This window comes from Patella vulgata, chromosome 2 (genome assembly GCF_932274485.2).
Source record: "Patella vulgata chromosome 2, xgPatVulg1.2, whole genome shotgun sequence".
Taxonomy (NCBI): domain Eukaryota; kingdom Metazoa; phylum Mollusca; class Gastropoda; family Patellidae; genus Patella; species Patella vulgata.
Genome location: NC_065880.2, coordinates 84,568,559 through 84,589,647, shown reverse-complemented (window position 1 = coordinate 84,589,647; position 21,089 = coordinate 84,568,559). Strand labels below are relative to the sequence as shown.

At 34.2% G+C, this 21,089-nt stretch overlaps 1 protein-coding gene across 6 annotated transcripts in view; it reads left to right on the top strand.

Moving 5' to 3' along the window:
* The window catches only part of LOC126812086 (CCR4-NOT transcription complex subunit 6-like), a 121,725-nt gene that overhangs the window by 90,001 nt on the left and 10,635 nt on the right, over positions 1-21,089 (top strand). For 2 of the 6 annotated variants that reach the window (XR_008786005.1, XM_050538274.2), the window contains exons 1-5: positions 4,334-4,452; positions 5,330-5,593; positions 6,128-8,147; positions 19,270-19,338; positions 20,160-20,472. Coding sequence is in view for 5 of the 6 variants with exons in the window: in XM_050538274.2 (XP_050394231.1) it covers positions 6,614-8,147; positions 19,270-19,338; positions 20,160-20,472 (1,916 nt within the window). In the remaining variant the exon portion in view is untranslated. Of the gene's footprint in view, positions 1-2,756; positions 3,549-4,333; positions 4,453-5,329; positions 5,594-6,028; positions 8,148-19,269; positions 19,339-20,159; positions 20,473-21,089 lie in introns of those variants that run through there. The other 4 variants (XM_056098684.1, XM_056098687.1, XM_056098685.1 and 1 more) reach the window with 4 other exon arrangements.

The window sequence follows — 21,089 nt, the reverse complement described above, 5'->3', positions numbered from 1 at the left end:
GGCATCATACGAAACTAATGTTCTAAATCAAGGCTTCGGAAATGTTTATGTAGGCTATTTATATATATAGTGTAATAACGCGATTTTAATATCTGCGATATCACTCAAGGTGGAAGCGGATGTTGAGTCTCCAGGAACAAATGAACGATTTTAATATCCAGTGTGGAAAAGTGGCGTCATCTGACCCTAATGGTCTAAAACAAAGTGTTTATGTAGACTACCCATATATAAAGTTAATGGATTTCAATAATATACGGGCCTAGTGTTGAATTTAAGGAATTGAAATTAAAACTTGTTCCATCTTTATCTCTGTTTCGTTTAGACATTTTATTTATTGCTACCCAGTTCTTGAAACGTGTCCTTTTAGTCGAATCGGATAGATCAGAATCAAACCTGTGCCTTGTATTCTTTACACAACAAACCTTCCAGGTGTACCAAGTCTTAATTATTCAGTTAAATAGATTTGTACAAGTGTTTTTTGTAATTTATTCAACAGTTGTTATTGTATGGCCTACAGGTGTACCCCGGGAATGATAAAAGCCGAGAATCTGAAATATTAATCAAAAAGCATGTCAACATCACAATAGATACATGCTTCATACCGAGACCATTTTTTATAACAGGAGGTTATTATTACAGGCTTAGTGAACTATTGTTATATATATATCATTGTTCATCTCACCTTGATAGGTAACCCTAATATACCTGAGATATGATACCTGTTGAGCTTTATTAAAGATCCTGTTACAAGTCACCTTTTGAAAGTAACTTGTGGACTATGTAGGTTGATGAATTCGTAATTGTTTACTTCATAAAATTTGAGGGTCGTAGCGAAATTTAATCAGCTTTATATCACTGGCTATTAAAAACTGCCATCAGAATACAGATTTAAAAATAATATAGTTGTTCGACTTAATTTGTGAGGTTCAGTTAATATTCAGATTATACGTCGACATAGAAATTTTATCTTTTGAAGATGGCAGGAACGAAAATAAACCACGAGTGTTAGACGAAATATTCTTAAAATCAAGGTTTAAAGCATCTGAACGTAAGCTTATTACTTGAGAAGAAATTGACGGCTAGATAAATCTAATCATCGCTAAGTTATCACAATCTGGTTTAAAGACTGTTGACTCTCCGAGACGCAGTATACACAGAAATTACATAAATTAACAAACTGAAATCTTACGAAAATATTTGTCAGTGAATAAAAAGAACTTGAAGATTGGATGTTTTGTTCGCAGGGCGTTAAATTCCGTTTGTTTTTCTCAAGCGTTAGGTAACGTTTAAAAGCTCTGTTTTGTGTATTCGAGTAAAACATTGTTTTTAAAGGGCATAGAAAAGTCGGATGTCAAATAACCTCTGTTTTACTGGACACAGAGATAGTGTCTTTCTGGGTGTGTTTAGTGTTGTGGGCCATCAAAGAGACTTTATTAACCTTTGCGACTCCTCAAGAAAACTTATTTAATTGATTTTGGACTTGAATTGCTGAAGTTTACTTTTCTCGGGATCTAGGTAACTTTTAGAAAATTGCATTTATAGTGTGAAATTTTTGTTCAATGAAATATAATAAAGTACACAATTTGTAAACAGTGTTATAGTCCGTTTCACAAAAGACCATTTACGTTGATAAACAGTATGCAAACAGTGTAATAGTCTGTTTCAATATAGAACCATTAGCTAGTCTAACATTAGCATGTGTATTTAGTAACGAATAGTGAATAGTACTGCTATTAATGGTGGAGAATTACTTATATATAGAAAATTGTCAACATTGTAGTACAACTTTTCAACCAACTCTTGTGTATCCAGTCTTAAAAACTTATAGAAACAGTATAATTTATTTTATCTTGTGTATCCAGTCTTAAAAATTTATATGAACGGTAGTGTTAAAAACATATACAGTACACTCAACAAAACTAAAGACCGTTTCTATTTAGGAACACTTATTTCTCTGAATTAAATTATAAGTCCTCAAATGTTACTCTGAAGTGGATGATGCTTTAATTGATTGACAAGTGTGATCAAAGTTGTTTAACGTTCTTGCTAATCAAGCCTTCATTGTCTTTGTCAGTGGACAAGATTGGCTTATTCAGTCTCATTTACTTAAATTGGCCTACTGCAATCAATATAGACTCTTCATTTGAAATAATAGTATAATATAAAGAGTATGTAATTCATTAAACATCAATGGAATAGTCTCATCAGATTATTAATTAAATGTTAACGTGATGTTCAATTAACTCATTGGTGACCCGTTCGTTAATTTGTCGTCTTAAGACTTTTGTCGTCTGAGAAGATTATTTCGATAAATATTGAAGTTTTAATTAATTTTCATATATTTGAGAAACAGCTGATGTTTTCGTTGTGAATTTGCTTTAGTCTGTTTAACCCGAATAACTCATTAAGGAATATTTTTGAGAACAATAGTGACCTTGTACTGAAGAAGTGAATGTAATTGAAGAAATTCTTAGAAAGTTTTCTGTCATCCATACGTTAAATTCTGAAGTGGTCAGGATTTATGAGATCTGATTGTAGTGATTACCGTGAATATATGAACGGAACAAGCAGCTGATTGAACCCACGTAAAGTATATCCTGTTGATGTAAAGACGTAATTTATGGATAATTAAAATATGAGGTGTGAGTGCGTATATAATATATAGATATATTAATATAGTTTTCTTCAAGACTCATTGACAAGCCTTCACAGTGTATCTACTTTCCAAATTGATGAGTGAGGCAAAATAACCGAGTAAAACATACTTTTTTTTAAAGATATTAGTCATACATAATGTTGCCTTGTTCGTAGTATTCTGAATTTACTGTGTATGTGGGAGGTTGAATGATCTAGTATCCATGAAGTCAGAGAAGCATGTATGTACCAGTATATTTGTGAATTAATTGGGTTGGGGGTTGTAAAGTGTAGTTTGTCAAGCCAGCCCATTTAAACAAGGACAAGTCAGACATATTTTACAATGTGTGTATATATATATATATATATAAAGAAAAGCGTGGATATCTGCTTCGTGAGTGACATGCCCAGTATATGAATCAGTTGAAAAGTTAAGAAGCTTATCTCCAGAATTAGAACACTATAGTTCACTACATTTAATCTGCACGTGGTCGTTTTACGATATTACTATACAATCAGTGAACAGACACTTAAAACATGCGACTCGGATGAAGGTGTTAGTAGTTGTTCTACCTCAATTAATTTTTCCGTTAACCAACAAATTGATAGAAGTCAATGAACTGAATGGACTAATTCTCTCAAATCCAACAATCACGTCCGTTCTTCGAAGATCAATACATGGTGATATTAACCAATGGAAAAAGAAAACCACGCATCCAGTTAATTGACAACAAGTTCACACGTTTTGTGTGTTGTGATAAATTTTTGGAAATAAAATGAGATGACTCTTGGGAAAGAAATTATTCTAACTTTGGATGGATTGACGTGCTGTTGCTTGGAAACTTAGTAATTGCACTTGGACCGTTTGAAGTTTGGACTTAAATGACCGGTTGAATTCATGACATGTTTTTCAGGTATGTAGTAAAAGGAAAATGGATTATGTATGTATATACATGTATATATAAGTGGATAATCCCTAATCCTCAAGCATAAATAAGTATGTACGTAAAAGATTTATTTCTAAAAGGGATTAATATTTAATAAGACTGTTTGTAAATAAAAAAAAAATGAATTCAACACCTGGTATTTTTAATCTTCAAAATAATCCTTAAATTTGATTACTTTTTAAAAATAGGATTTAATAAAAATACAAAATAATCCTTAAAATTGATTATTTTAAAAAAAAAACAACCCAACCCCCAACGGATTAATGTTCAGAAAACAGGATTAGAATAACAGAACATTATTTCAATTCCATTAGTTGAGAACTTGACAATTAATTACACAAGTGATTATGTTAAATGGTTAATCCCCTTAAGCTGATCAATTAATTGGTTAATGTAAAAAAAAAAAGGGATTAACCTAAGGCCTGAAAAATAAAAAGTTAAACATAAAAAGAGGAATTAATAGATAGATTAACTACTGAAATAAGAAAGTTTTCATAACACCAAATCGTTAATGTGAGAAATAGATCTTATTAATATTATCTGATATGAACAATAGCCACAGGACAATACTACTAGACTATATTAACTTTGTTTTGTTATTTTGTAAGAGAGATTAAGGCATATTACTGCGTTACATTGTTGCTGGGCTGTTGATGATCCCGGTTATAAACTATCCAATAGGATTACTACATGTAGTGTAAACCTTTGTTAGGGAGTGTTGTGTAGTAGTGTGCTTACTGGTAGATGTGACTGTACGCTCGCTTGTGGAGTTCACCTTGTTATATACTATAGATAAGTTAGGTTCAGTCAATGAGAGGTAGTAAGTGTCAGGGATAGCTGATGGCTGAGTACTTTATGATGTAGATCACAAGTAGGTATATTAATGTTTTTAACTTTCACGTCTGCATAAGAACAAGTTAAATCGTGCTTCAACATGGATCTACTTATAAAATATAACTTTATGTTGTGGAAATAATACATTGTTGTTATATTTCTGATTTTAAATCAACTCAAACTTAATATATATTTCAAGTTTGGAATAAGAAATGTATCTAAAATTCACGTGTCTCTCAAAAACTTTGATTGGATATTGGATGAGTGTGTTGGTAACTTCTATATTTCTATATGAATATGATTTGAAAACCTATTAAGTGAAAGTTAATTTAAGGAAAATTATTATCTAAACTATTCTTGTGTGATTAAAAAATTGACTGAAAGTTGGAATAAGTTTATTGATATAAATATTTATTTAATATATGAAAACGTCTGGAGTGAAAATTTACTTTTCTGGTAAAAACAAATTACTGAAAGTTGGAATAAATTTAATGATATAAATATTTATTTAATATATGAAAACTTCTGGAGTGAAAATTTACTTTTCTGTTAAAAATGAATTACTTAAGATTTGCTGAATTCTTGAGTGAAAGAAATATAGACATAAAAGAGTATATATTAGGATACATAAACTTAATATTAAAAGTAAAAACCAGAATTTTTAACAGAACACTGTTTTTCTGGGATACAATCACAAGTTTTATTCTAAAAAGCATGACAATCCGACAAATATTCTATTATTGTTATCAAGCTCAATGAATTTATGATTTGATTTAAGATTTTGTGAGTATAGGACTAATGTGACATGAGCCAGTCAATAATAATAATAATAATAATAATAATAGTTTATCCTCAACTACATGCAATACATGTACATCGTAATTTTAACAAGTGAAATGGTTCTTTCTTTCTAGATTTGAAATCAAGAGTATGAATAACAAATGAACTGAAGTGTGATATTTAAATGACTAGTGTTTTAGTAAAGTGTTTAAATTATTCACCAAATTAAGGTGTGCTACTTTACAGTGTGTTAGGGTTAAATAGTGGCAGTGACTTGAGGAGAAACAGAAGTGAGTTGGGGGTGAAAACAACTCGCTGTGTTTCTCTAACAAAAATACAACTCATGGATGGACTTGTATAGAATGCACATGCATGTGTATTTATAGAGAGTGATTTAGGTGAGTTGTTAATCACTATATATTTTATAAGAGTTTAAAGTCAGGTGGTGAGGTGAGATGAGATTTCAGGGCCACAAGTTCATTTTCTATACATTGTACAAAAAATATTTTACTTGGGATTATATGAGTATGTTTATTGTATGTTGTGTATAAGTATGGTATATAAAGGTTATGTATGAGTGTGTATATAGTATAAGTATAAAATATAAGGGCACCTGCAGATGTTCACAACATAGTATGCAAGTTCATCTTCTATACATTGTACAAAAAATATTTTACTTGGGATTATAAGAGTATGTTGTGTATAAGTATGGTATATAAGGTTATGTTATGTATGAGTGTGTGTATAGGATAAGTTAGAATGAAATATAAGGGCACCTGCAGATGTTCACAACATAGTATACATATTATCTATAAAAGTATGTAGTAATATTACCTACACATGTTATTATATTGATATTAAGATGGTTAACTGTGTAATATTACTACCAGACTCCCTGTATCTAATATCTTCTCTTGATATTTATATTCTAGTAACTATTCCATCAACATTATATATATACCAATAGTAATATATATATATATCTGAGTGAGGCCTAGTTCAATACAAGTGTAGAGTGGATGAAGAGTTCATTGTTAAAACGTACAAGACCCGAGATCAATAATTATAATACTACTGCCAACTAACGGCTCGCTCACACATCAACACGTGCACAGACTAGTCACACTCTCGTTAGAGTTAACAAAGACATTGTTCTGCTAGTGTGTGTAAACTAGTTGTAGTTTTACCGCGCGGATATTGCTATCTGTACTTGCCTGCAGGCCTTTTTAGGGGGTGCAGACACAATACCAGGTGATTAGATTAAATTTAACGGGCTTTTTGTTAGGAGGTGCAGATGTGAGAGGAACACATTATTAGGATTTTGGAGCCATTTTATTCAGTGGTCTGCTAAACAAAGCAGACTAGCTGGTGTGTGTTTAATTTTGTTTGGGTTAAATTAAATAACAGTGTTTTACAAAATGGGGAAACTAAATATGATAGATTCCAAAGTACGCGATTCCAAACACATCAAACGGGATGTGGTTAGTGCCAATTTGGAAGTTGTGACCCAGGAGAGTTTTAATCGAAGATTGGAAGGAATGAGTGCTTGTCTTAATTGTGAAAAAGAAAGAACCAATTTCAGGGGACATAACTCTAAAAAACAAAAACATAATCGTAAAGGCAAATGGAAGCGGCCACCGGTCAAGACTAAATCTCCAATAGTTATTCGTCTTAAGGACACGTTAAAATCGTCCATCAAACATCGACAGAGTAGTGTGGAAATTGACTCGGAGCCATCTTCTCCCATTGATCATGTTGCTCATGACGACCAATATTATGGTAGCTACATTCCTCCATACTATCATTATTCTGCCAAAACTATGTTCAAAGAATTTAAAAATGCTCACAAACTTTCAGAGAAAGCCAAGCAAAAGGACAATAAAAATCTTAATGCCTTAATTTCCAATATAGAGAAAGCTCATTTGAAGCATAATAGCAGTATAGACTATAACTTATCAAGGGAGGCAACTCCGTATCAGAAAAACTCAGATCCACTCAATAATGTGAATTGCTCAAATGAAACCAGCGATGGTACAGTTTCCCGTAGTATTATTAATAGAGATAATATAGACCTTATTTGTAATGATTTATACAACAGTAGTGAAAAATCCGATAGTGGGACCATAGACGATTCCGAAAGTGAGTATTCTTCAATAACCTCCAGTGTGGAGAATTTATCCGATTCGGGAGACATTATTCCAATCGTTGACAATTCCGCAACTTTCCAGTTCCTGCCAGAAGAGCTCGAGAGACTGGCCAATTATACGACAGGATTTCCCCTGTTTCGTTATGATTGCGCTCCGTCCCAATGTTCCGAATGTATGAACGCGTGGACGAACTACCAGTACTATAACTATCCTGGTCATAATCTGTTTTCCGATCCAAAACCCAGTCAATCACATCCCGATAGTTTCGATATCCATTCCACAATTGACGTAGAGGTTTCGACATCCCAAGAGGAAAGTCTCGACGAATCTGAAGAAGATGAAATAACAAATATCACTATAACGCCCGACTATGAGCAGTCGGAAGAAACAAGACAAGTCAACGCCAAACGACCAAAGACGACGCCACATCGCGTGGCTATAAGTGTACAGAAGGCAGACGAGTTGACGGAAGCACCAGTCAAACAATTATGGGATATTGGAATCTCGCATCGAAGAAATCGTTATGACGATAATCCTTTTCCGGATAGCGTGTACATGGATCTGACGGGAATGGATGTGACGGTTACAGTTTATTACGAGCAGAATCTCACACCATCATCAACCATCAGTGTGGATAGCTATGCAAATTATGGTTCACTTTACGTCCCCCCTCATTGGAATTCAGCATATTACTGGCCATCGTATTATATGCCGCCATCATACGGACTGACGTCTCAAATATCATCTCTTAGTGACATGTCATTGCCAAAAACAGTTATGGTTCCACCTCATGAACTTAAAACCTGTAAGTATAGTAACTTTATCTCCGTGTTCATATGTTCTGTGTCAAATTATGTCTGCGATCATGATATTCCATCACTTTTACTTTCCCCCACTTTTACATTTTAGGGTTAGGGTCAGGTATTTAAGATTAAAACCTATAAATTATTGAATAAAATTTAACCATATATTAGCCCCGAAATTACCTAGTTTGTGTCAAGTGGACTTTAAGCCCCATTCTCTTCTCTATATTTGAATAATAAAAATAATAAATACAAAGCACATACAATACAATATGTACGAAGTAATTTAATATCAATTGAAAATCTGTACCAACTGTGCTTTTATATGCCATCTGTCGCGAATAGTGTCAGACACTAATTCAGGCTTTGTCAGGTACAATTTCTCTGGTGCCTTTCAGTTTCCATTTTAGGTGGACTAAATCTATTAGTTAAGGCCAGCTCAATTTTTTGTCAAGGTCGCTGAGATGTAAAAAAAGGTTAGGATACATGATTGTTGGCAAGATTGTGGGTTAGGGTAAGCATTGGGGCTATAGGTACAGGGTTAGGGTTGGGATTAGTGCTAGTCCTGTTTACATCTCGTGACCCATGACGAAAAATTGAGCTGGCCTTATCATTTATTAGAAGGGCATTATGGGAGATTAGATAAAGAATCGACAGTTCTTGCTATTATAGTTAAAAACATATAGATAATGTAAATAGAATATGCTGAAAATTTCAAATTGCTCAACTCTGAACCAAGATATTAGCGATTGAATTTTAGGCTAGCCTCGATCATTACTAAAGTCGTTAGGATAAAAAACAAGTCTCGGTTATCCATTTTTTCGTTTAATCATACTTCACAATATGTATTTCAATCCGCTAAACATCGCAGGCTCGCGATGGCATCGACAGTTGATTATGGTCTAGATAAGTTAATCAATATCTTATTAATAATTGAGATAACATTCCATGCCTAAAGAAAGACTTGCAATAGGCAGATTTAGCTCTTGCATAATGTATGTTTAAGTCATGGCATTGACAGTGATGTCTTGTGCATGTAAATAGTATAAACATTGGTTACATTCCTTGCTTTATAGAACACTGGATTGTTTTTATGTTTATGTGGCATTTTGAAATTATTTATTGCACCAATGTTTCTGTTGCGTGTGCAGTAATATGATTTAACAATACAGATTTGCTGCAAAGTTTACCGATCCTTGATTTTGTGTTTAATGATAGCAGGTGAATATCTGCAAATCGTTTCCAGGGAAAATAGTCCCATTACACTGGCTCGAATCGACAAGTCATGTATTCTAGATGTAGAAATATCTATTGCAAATCGTTTCCAGGGAAAATAGTCTCGTTACACTGGCTTGAATCGACAAATCATGTATTTGAGATGTAGAAATATCTGTCAAAGACCTAATTGCGCTAACTGCATCGAGTTACAAGAGCTGGAGGCCAGTCCATGATGACAGGTATCATTAAATCAAGGTCATAATTTCCATTCCTGTTTGTCTGTCCTGCGATGTAGACTATATTCTCTTCGTACAGTTGTCCTATATAGCTATGATCTAAATGTAAAATGAAATATTTCTGTAGCAGTAACTCTCATATTGATATAAGCTGCCACGCAATAAGCTGGTTATATCGTGATTCTAAATGTCTAGATATCTGCTAAAAATATGTAACTATGACATTATAAATATGATCAAAAGTTAACAAAAAAAAAAAATTTAATGATTTTACACTGTTATACTACGGTTAATTTGTCTTTTTACTTCACATGAGCCTTTCTGGATTTATATTCGGAAATTCTAAGCTGTGGCAAACTTTTAGGTTTTACTTTTTTTCCCCCTCAAAACACGAGCCTTTCTGGATTGATATACAAAAATTCTAAGCAGTGGTAAAATTTTAGGTTTCACCTTTTTTTTCCCCCTCAAAACACAAGCCTTTCTGGGTCGATATTTGGAAATTCTAAGCTATTTTTTACTTTTAGACTTGATATTTTGACTGTCTCGCATATAAGTTTATTGCTTAAAGACATCAATTAAAGTAGCCAAGTCTCTAACTCATTTTCATCCAAAGTCTTTGACATTGAAAACACAAATTATTTGTCAATTTAAATCAACACTGATGTTGTAATCTTACCATTTATTGTGTACCATAACGCTTTTCAACGCCATTTGTAATGAGGGACTGGAAGAATGAGGCTAGAAATATTCCACAAGTCATGTGCAATAAATACCATCGGTGTAGACTGGAATAACCAGACACTACAGATTGCTATTCGATTGAGACTTTTGTCAATTTCTTGGTCCCAAATATAAGGGATTTAGCTCCTTTAAGGACAGCATGTACATTTAAAAGTAATCCTATACCTTTAAATCTAATAATACATTACACTGAATACAAGTAATACATTAAAAAGATACATCTTCAAAGAATAATGTAAATGCTTTGGATGAAAACAATATCTCTAGATTATAGATAACTGCATATAACGTCCCCATTTGTAACCTTGCTTGTTTTCCATATCTGTGAGAGAAAACAAACCTATTTCACTCGGTCTGTCGAAAGCATATTTTAAATAAAAAAAAAGTAATTGTGAATTAATCAACTTTTTTTTTCTTTTTTTTTTGGACTAGAACTTTCATGTCATTCTATGTTTTTAGTGTGTATTTTTAGACATGATAATAGGTTGTATAACATGATACGATTGTTCGTGATATTGTTGTAATAGATTTCATGTTCACGATTCATACAACTGTCACAATGGAGACATTTTAATATTCAAAAGATTCAAAACTAAAATGTCGAAAGAAATTAGAAAATTACGTTACAAAGATTTTGTTCAGTCATTTGTACAACTAATTTGTTTTATCCTGGTCATTGATAGGGATAAAGGCCTACCTCATATCTCTGGTTTGTTGATAGGGTTAAGGGGTAAAGGCCTACCACATATCTGATTTGTTGATAGGGTTAAGGGGTAAAGGCCTACCGCACATCTTTGCTTGGTTTGATAGGGTTTAGGGGTAAAGGCCTACCACATCTTTGCTCGACTTGATAGGGTTTAGGGGTAAAGGCCTACCACATCTTTGCTTGACTTGATAGGGTTAAAGGGAGTGTTTTTTGCTAGTAAAGGCCTAACACACATCCTTGTTTTATCAATTCCTTAATATACATTTAGTGTTAAATTCTTTTGACAATTAAAGAATTGTTAAAAGCTGTCTTCATTAGGTACAGAAAGGTGGACTGTTAAACCCCATTTCTTTTCATTTGATTTTGTTTATTACAGCTGTTTTCATTAACCCAGCCAGTGCAAAATGGTGGGCGGTTAAACTCCATTTATTTTCTTTTGATTTTGTTTATAAGAGATTAGTTACTGAGTAGCCATCCACCTGCCGAGAGTTTTTTTCCCTTGTAAAAATGGATTAGATAAAATTTGTAGTTTAAAAGAAAGTCTTAGGTTGTCGGGTAGACCCACTCTGGCCCCCCGCCCTTCCATTCCATTGCACTCAAAACTACAGACATGCCAATTGTGTATTATGTAATTGGCTTTTCATATACTTATATTTAATATATGGTTGTGAGGTGTGTGACTTTAATAATAGCATAAAAAGAGGGGTGTGTGACTTTAATAATAGCATAAAAAGAGGGGAGTGTAATGTTGATAAACTGGTTTCCATGTATATGCCTTACCTTTAAGTTAAAACGAATGGTATTTAAATGACTGAAGTTCATGTGTAAAAACTGATTTTATTAATGGAAGGGGTACAGGTTCAACGTTTATAATTCGGTCTATAATTCGGTCAATAAAGCGTAATTGATGATATAATTTGGTTATTATCTTGTTCCTCATGTATCATATATTAAGGAAGTTGAATGATTTAAAATCATCAACACTTATTTCCTCAATTTTTATTCCTCTTAGTTTCTTGCATCATGTAAATCACAACTTCCTTATACTTAAAAATTGCTGCGTAGTGAGCAGCTGCTCTCTATTAATATTAAAGGTCCAAGTGCTTTATATTATTATTAAAGGTCCAACTGCTCTGTAGGTTCAAGTCCTCTGTATTATTATTAAAGGTCCAAGTCCTCTGTATTATTATTAAAGGTCCAAGTGCGCTGTATTATTATTAAAGGTCCTTTCTTCTGATGGTTGTTGGTCATTAAACTAGGTTCTTTAGGGACCCCACTGGTATAAATTGGATCGCCGAATGGTATAGCGCGTGCATGTTGTATCATAAGGTTTATCATTGAGTCAACTGGCTAGTTTCGATTCCCTGGTTATACGTGATAAGGAGTAGGGTCGCCTGTTCAACCTCATGGGTTTTATCCAGGTCCTGCGGTTTCCTAGTCATTCATCCCTTTACAGCTGGAATTTGATATAAGAGTAGGCCGTAGTGCCGCTGTCCACTCAAAATTTCCCTCATAGCACACTGTATGGCGTATGCCCGTCTTCATTAGCCCAGTCAAAGCAGAACAGTAGGACGTTAAATCCCATTTCATTTCATTTATTTGATAGAGAAAAGCAAGAAGTTACAGTATTGGAGTTGATTACATTGCATAAAAGAAATTGTTTACAGGATACTGTTCACATGTTAAGCTGACATTTTGTGATTTCATTTTTTTTTTTTTTTTTTTTTTTTTAAAGATACATTATGGGAGATTCGATAACGAGTTGGCAGTTCTCACTATGATAGTTAAAAACTAGATAATGTAAAGGCAATTTGCTGAAAATTTCATTCAAATTGATCTACTATGAACCGAGAACAAAGCGATTGAAATTTCCGTCTAGCCTTGATCATCATTACTAAAGTCAGTACGATAAACACCATAGTCTCGATTAACCATTTAATCGTTAAATCGTGAAGGAAAGTTATGCAGTAAATCGGCTCATAATCCACTAAAGATCGCAGGCTAGCGATGCCATCTAGAGTTGATTATGGTCTGAACAGGTTAATTAATGTCAAATTAATAATTTAGATAACATTTCAGGCCTAAAGAAAGACCTGCAATAGACAGATTTAACTCTTGCATAATGTATGTTTAACAAGTTAAGGTGACATTTTGTGATTTCATTTCCTTTTTTTAACCTGCATTCCTCCTTTTGACATAACTCGCTTATCAGAAAAGATGATGTAATTCAAAGTAATAAATATTGCGACTCTACAACACATTTTTTGTAGGCCAACAATGTTTTGTTTTTTTTTTTAAACGAATAATTTAGTTTACAATATAGTAAATATATATATATTGTAAATAGGTTAAAGGACAAAAGTTGACAATTTTATTGTGTGGTAGCTATATATATAGATAGATCAATTATAGATAGCTGTTCTAATGGAAACGATTGGTCAATAGAAGTTTCACACATTAATACACGGATACCCAGTTACAGAATTTATCCAATAAAATGGGTTAATCAGACTTATCTTTGTGGTTAGAAATACTACCATAATTGACTTGACATATTTTTGAAATCATGCTCAATGATGACTTATCAGTAGTTTAGAATAATATTAAAATTTATATTACGCTATAGGGAAGGTTGGATGGTAGAATGGTTAGCATGTGTCAGGGGATCTTTAACGTGTACACTGAAATAAGTTTTTGATCCATTCTGTATGACTAGACACTATACCTTGTCAAATACACAGGAATACAAAAGCAGGCCTTGAATTAAAAGCACCTGTTGCATTGTCAGGCACTAATTCACACTTTGTCAGGCACTAATTCACACTTTGTCAGGCACAATCCACCTGGTGCCAGTATTGTTCAGTTTAAAAGATATGGTTTTATTGCTTTTGTATTCCTGTGTATTTGACAAGGTATAGTGTCTAGTCATACAGAATGGATCAAAAACTTATTTCAGTGTACACGTTAAAGATCCCCTGAGTTGGTAATCAAAGTATAAGAGTAAGCTGTTTGATTAAAGATAAATTATGTAAGATTTAGATAAAAAGCTGACCGTTCTTGTTATAGTTAAAAAAATAGATAATGCAAAATGAATATATTGAAAATTTTATTCAAATTACTTTATTCTGAGTGAAATTATCACTATTTGAAGTTTTGACAAGATGGGGCATACATTGTTTATTACGGTGTTTGTTATTCGAAATCCAACTTTGTGGGTTTTCTCCGGGTCCCCCGGTTTCCTTCCACTGCTAAAGACTCCTACGCGTAAGAGAATTATAGATATAAAATTGAACCATGTGTTAGTCCCAAAATGACCTAGTTTGTGTCGAGTGGATGTTAAACCCCATTTCTCTCTCTCTGTATTTTGAGACTTGGCTAAATTTCAACCGCTTTTTAATCCATTTAAATCTCGGCCATTCTGATGGTATAAAGAATTGATTATGGTCTAGTCAGGTTAATAAATGTCTAAATAATTTTTACAACATTAATAGCTCTTACATATTGCCCGAAAAATGCAATTGGCTGACGTTGGATTTATTTCACATGAAAATATTTGAAATATTTTTCTGATATGATAACTTTGTCGAGAAAACATCAAATTATTATTTGTACAACAAGACGTGGAAGGAATGTTGATCAGATGTTTTATGGTTGACCAACCCAGTGTATCTATGTAGAGTTGTTGTGTTCATGCATGACCAATTTTTTTGTCCAAATGACTAAAAATATGAAACAAGGGTGGTGAATATATTATATACGTGTGAGAAAATAATTTTTTTTTTTTTTATGTTCTACTTACAAACAAAATGTGGAGGGCCTGACAAGGACAGCTGTCTAGTCCTTCGGATGATACGGTAAACTGAGGTCCGGTGTATATATTGGAATGCACATAAAAGACCACCTGGCAGTTGGAATGGGATATAAGAGAAGGCGATAGTGCCGCTGCCCGGGCAAAATTTCCCTCATAGCACACTGTATGGCGTATGCCTGTCATCATTAGCCCAGTATAGGAGCAGAACAGTAGGACATTAAACCCCATTTCATTTACAAACAAAATGAAGTGGGTTTATCGCGTCCTACTATTCTGCACAAACTGGACTAATAAAGACGTTTTCCCTGCTATGAGGGAAATTTTAGCCAGAGAGCGGCATTACAGCCTATTCTAATGCATCGTATTCCAACTGTCAGGGACACTTTTACATGCATGCTCCCTATTTAAAACCAAATATAAAAATAGTAAGAAACCTGGCAGATCGATTTCAAGATGAAACTGACGTTTTTTGAAGGGTCGAATCCCCGGTTGTACGTGGCAAGGAGTAGGGTGGCCTGTCCAATCTCGTGGGTTTTCTCTGAGTCCTCCGGTTTCCTCCCACTGCTAAAGACCCCTATGCGCAAGCGAATTATTGAAATAAAATTAAACCATATGTTAGTCCCGAAATGACCTAGTTTGTGTCGAGTGGACGTTAAACCCCATTTCTCTCTCTCTCTTTTTTGAAGGGTTAATGATTATAAGATTAGATATTACTTTGTTTGTCAGAATATCTTCTGTGTGTATCTGGCTATTTCAAGAATCTTTTTTTTTTTATATGGTAGAGAACTGTTATAGAAAACAATAATTTATGCTTAAAACTTGCATAGAACAACCTTGTCCCGTCTTCATTAGCCCAGCAGAATAGTAGAACTTAAACCCATTTTCTTTCAGAACCTTGCGCAAAGAAAAGCGGACCAAATCATATGAGAGAGAGAGAGATGTGTTTTAATGTCCACTCAACACAAACCCCTACAGGCAAGCGAATCATTGCAATAAAATTGAACCATGTGTTAGTCCCGAAATTACCTAGTTTATGTCAGTGGTGCTTAATCTCTCTCTCTCTCTCTCTCTCTCTCTTGTGTTTGCATCCAACATTCATTTGCTGCTGATACAATTAGAGCATTTTCAATTTTATTGCATTTTATGAGTTAATTTGTTTTGTGGATGACAATCTGTCTAAGTTCTGAAATTAAGATCAATATATAGCGGAAATATTGTGATTGATTGTAATAAAACTTATTGTGTAGTTGACAGAGCTGATGTTAGAAATAAAATATATACGAAAATTGTAAACAAGCTGACTTTTGATCGACTTTTAACAAAAAAAAAAAAGAAAGTTGTACGGAGCTTCCCACATGATAAATCGGAACAACCTAACTAAACCACGTTTTGACCTTATTCAAAGAACGTTTAACTCTGTTAAGAACAAAAACGACAACCATCTTTAAATTGTGACGTCGATCGTGCTCGTATTGGTGCAAAGTCTGACTGAATATGAAACCAGTTTCAAGGATTCCCAACTTTAATTAGCTTTCAAGATTCTGTTTTAATTGCCATGGGGGGATTTGATGGCCGAATGGTTAACGTGTGCGTGTTGTATCATAAAGTCTGTCATTGATTCAACTGGCGTGGTTTCAATTCCCCGGTTGTACATGACAAGGAGTAGGCTGGGTTTTCTTATTGCAAGCGAATTATTACAATAAAATTAAACCATGTGTGTTAGTCCCGAAGTGACCTAGTTTGTGTGAGTGGACTCCTCTCTCTCTCTCTCCCTCTCTCTCTCTCTCTCTCTCTCTCATATTATTGGGACAATAACACTCTTGCTGGCTTGAAAGCTCCAGAAAATAAATAATATCTCTATCTAAGTACTAGATGTTTAAGTGTCCTACCTGTTGTGTAAATTATCCATTACATCCTATTTTACTTGTCCAGAGGGTTCGGAAATATTTTTAAATCAAAGTTTCATTTGAAAAGGTTTACGTTAGACGTTTCAAACCGTTATGTTGAATTTTTCAAAATTTTTAAATTAGGTGTGTTTGTATCATCAATTAATTGGAATATTGTAAAATAGTACAATTTGTATTATCAATTAACTGGAATATTGTAAAATACAACAATTTGTTGACCAGAATAAAGATTGGGACATATTATTCAGTTACAAGAGTGGTATTGACCCTTTAAACCCAGTTTCTCTCCATCTTTATCTCATCTAGAATATGGGAACTGATTCGGTCCAGTAGTTTAGTTGTGCTATTTGTGTGTTCATTCAACCGTTAGATATTTTAAAAAAAAATCAGGACAATTATTTATGGCTTGTAATATGTTAATGTATATAATGAATTATATCATATTACATGTATATTAAAACATATTTAGTACATAAAGGACATTGGAAGGTGAATATAGATAGATAAAAGATTAAATATAAAAGGGGATTATAGGTGGTATTGTCGTATTATGGGAAGGGAACATAAAGGATACAATGCCTACGCAGAGATGGTTGCCTTGAGAAAATCAGAACGCAATAAAATTATAACATGCTTCAACATGTTACACCTTCATAACATATATAAACAATATCTATGTTTGTGACTGTCATTTAGGAGGGTTGGATGGCCGAATGGTTAGCATGCGCGTGCTTTATCATCAGGCCTGTCATTGAGTCAACTGGCGTGGTTTCAAATCTCCGGTTGTACGTGACAAGGAGTAGGGTCGCCTGTTCAACCAGTGGGTTTTCTCCAGGTCCTCCGGTTTTCTCATACTGCTAAAGACCCCTACGTGCAAGCGAATTATTGAAATAACCTAGTTTGTGTCGAGTGGACGTTAAACCCCATTTTTTTTTTGTTTCTTTGACTGGCGTTTGTTAGTTTGTTCTCGGTTGGCGTCTGCACCAAGTCTGAAATTTCACCTGCGGGCAGCTCGAGCTAGGAGGGACAATGAACTGGTCGTGTTCCACTACCACTTCAGATATCAGAGTTATACTACCTCTAGTGTTCCCTCTTGTCAGTGGTGCAGGAAGGAGGGTCTAGTCGTGAAAAAGCTGGGAGCGACAGTGAACTGGTCGTGTTGTACTACCTCTAGTTTTCCCTAATGTCAGTTGTGCAGGAGGGAAGGCCTGGCAAAGACAGCTGTCTAGTCGTTTGGATGGGACGATATAGTGAAGTCCTGTGGACACATTGGTGTGCACGTAAAAGTACCATTGACATCTAGAATTAAATATAGGAGTAGGCGGTATTGCAGCTGTCCGGGAAACAGCTAATACTCATACATAATACCAACAACATATTCATAACAATAAAAAGATGAGGAAATATATCGCTCTTAATACAGATACCAACAAATATTCATGAACAAAAAAAAAGATTTTAAAAGATCAAAGCAAATATATCAGGAATATGTGTAACAGATTGTGAAAATATTGTTATTATGTATTAAATATTAGCTATTCATACATTTGATGATAGTTTGATGTAAAAATGACTGCAATCTTTCTCTTTTGCCTCGTCATTTATATTTTTCGGTAAAAAAGTCTGGATATTTTTCAACAAATTCTGACTACTCTTTAGAAATAAACAAAATTTCCTTTAATTTGAATTTGTTGAAAATTTTAACAATCCCAGATTACATCAAGATTCACTACCAGTAGCCAGCAATAGATTGACAAGACAAATCCATCATTTATTTAACATCATCCATATTACCAGTGCAACACAATTCCATACAAAATAGCTGTCTAGTCGTTCGGATGGGACGAGAAACTGAGGTCCTGTGTACTCATTGGAGTAGGCCATAACGCTGCTGCCCGGGCAAAATTTCCCTCATAGCACACTGTATGGTGTATGCCCGTCTTCAAAAGCCCAGGTTAGGAGCAGAACAGTAGGACGTTAAACTCCATTTCATTTTATTTCATTTCAATTCCATACAAAACAAAACAAAGAACTTATATTTATTTGTGTATGGTGATTATATATCATGTAGTTTTAACTGATATCGGAGAAAAAATACATTTTAACATACATAATGCAAAACAAATAGGTAATAATAATAAGTAATTTATAATCACAGTAGACACAAACACAGCTAGAACCATATTGAATCAGTTGTATATTTGATTAAAAAGTTTGGTTTTGAGATACTTTTTAAAAAATTATAACATTTCCAAACCACCCTACTCATTCCACCCCGTCCTGCCTCACCCCACTCCATTCCATTTCCAACCCACCCTACTCATTGCACCCTGCCCTGCCCCACCTCGTCCCATGCCATCCCATTTCCAACCCACCTTACCCATTCCACCCCACTCCATTCCATCCCATTTTAAACCCACCCACCTCAATCCACCTTGCCCAATACATACAAAGTAAATCTTTTGATAATAAAAATTTATGACTTTATTATTTTGTGTTTTACAGTTAATGCCACAGCACCTCCAACTAGACAATGGATGGCTATAGCTGAACCAGACCGGTCTCGTCCCACAGGTAAAATATACATCAGTTATCTTCCCTTGATCAGTTGCCAGTGACAGTTCATCAGTATTTTCCGGCATGGTCTCCCTTTGTCAGTGGTGCAGGACAACATAGTCATTCGGATGGGATATAAAAAAATTGACAGTTTGAAATAGGTCTTAATGGTGTTGATGGGGCAAAATTTCCCTCATAGCACACACTGTATGGCATATGCCTGTTTTCATTAGCACAGTCCGAGCAAAACAGTAAGTCATTAAACGCCATTCCATTTCATGGACCATATAAATGTGTATTCTGGAGAAATATAATGAAAGATACATTGGAAGTTTAGATAAAGAGCTGGCAGTGCTCACAATAATAGTTAAAAACTAGATAATGTAAAGAGAATATGCTGAAAATTTCAGTCAATTTGCTTCACTCTGAACCGGATTCAAATCCAGTGAAAATCTGACACATGAGATGACATCGAGAATTGATTATGTTCTTTTCATATTAATAAATGTCTAATTAATAATTTAGATAACATTTCAGCAGTCCTTCACGTTTAAGGGAAGCTTTCCCTCCTGCGCCTCTCGACGCACGTCGGCTTTCCTTCGAAGGAGTCTTTATGCAAATTAGCTTATTCGCTTTCCTAAATATTGAGATTAATAAACTACTTTCAGTTTTTGTTTACTTTTAAACTGCATATATTCAAGATATCGGAAGCTTTTTATGGCTCCCGCACAATTTTATAAACATGAAGGACTGATTTCAGGCTTAAAGAAAGAGCTGTAATAGGCAGATTTAGTTCTTGTATTATGTATGTTTAATGCTGTGTGTATTTTTTATTTCAGCTCTATTTACCGTGATGTGTTATAACGTATTATGTGATAAATATTGTACAAGACAACAGTATGGGTACTGTCCCTCCTGGGCTTTAAACTGGGAATACAGAAAAAAGGGTATTATCGAAGAGATCAGAATTTATTCAGCTGATATTATCAGCTTACAGGAAGTCGAAACGGAACAGTTCCACAATTTCTTCCTGCCAGAGTTAAAGCGGGATGGTTACGACGGAATATTTGAGCCAAAGTCACGAGCGAAGACAATGACAGAGCAGGAAAAGAAACACGTTGATGGCTGTGCCATATTTTATAAAACAAACAAGTATGTACTCCCACACTAAAAATATTTATGGAATAGCCATTACTGGTTTATTAACATGCGACGTTTCGACGATGATCCTCTCGTCTTTAGCAAGCATGTGATAAAAAAATAGGTAAATTCCTAGTTATTTATAATATACACTAAAAGGAAGTCATAAGTATATGTTATCATTGATTTAATTTCTCCTAGGTTATTGCCCTTGATCTTTGAACAAAATCCTGTGTATACATTGGTTTAAACAATATTTATTCATAAAATATATAATACATTACAGTTTTAAAGATATGATACAAAAACAAGCTAAAAGCTTATATAAATTTGCTTCATGTTAAAGATCCCTTGGCAGTTGAAAATTCAATAGAAGAGTAGGCCAAAGTGCTGCTGCCCAGGCACAATTTAGCTCATAGCACACTATGGCATATGCCCGTCTTCGTTAGCCCAGTCGGAGCAGAACAGTAAGACGTTAAACCCCATTTCATTTCTTGGAACAAAATCTTATGGATGCCCTGGCAGTTGAAATTATGATCCCATTGATGTGTATTTATACATGAGAGGAAGAAGCCTAATAATTTTGGGTGGTTTCTTGTGTATTGCTCTATCCAGTTACTAAATGCCTC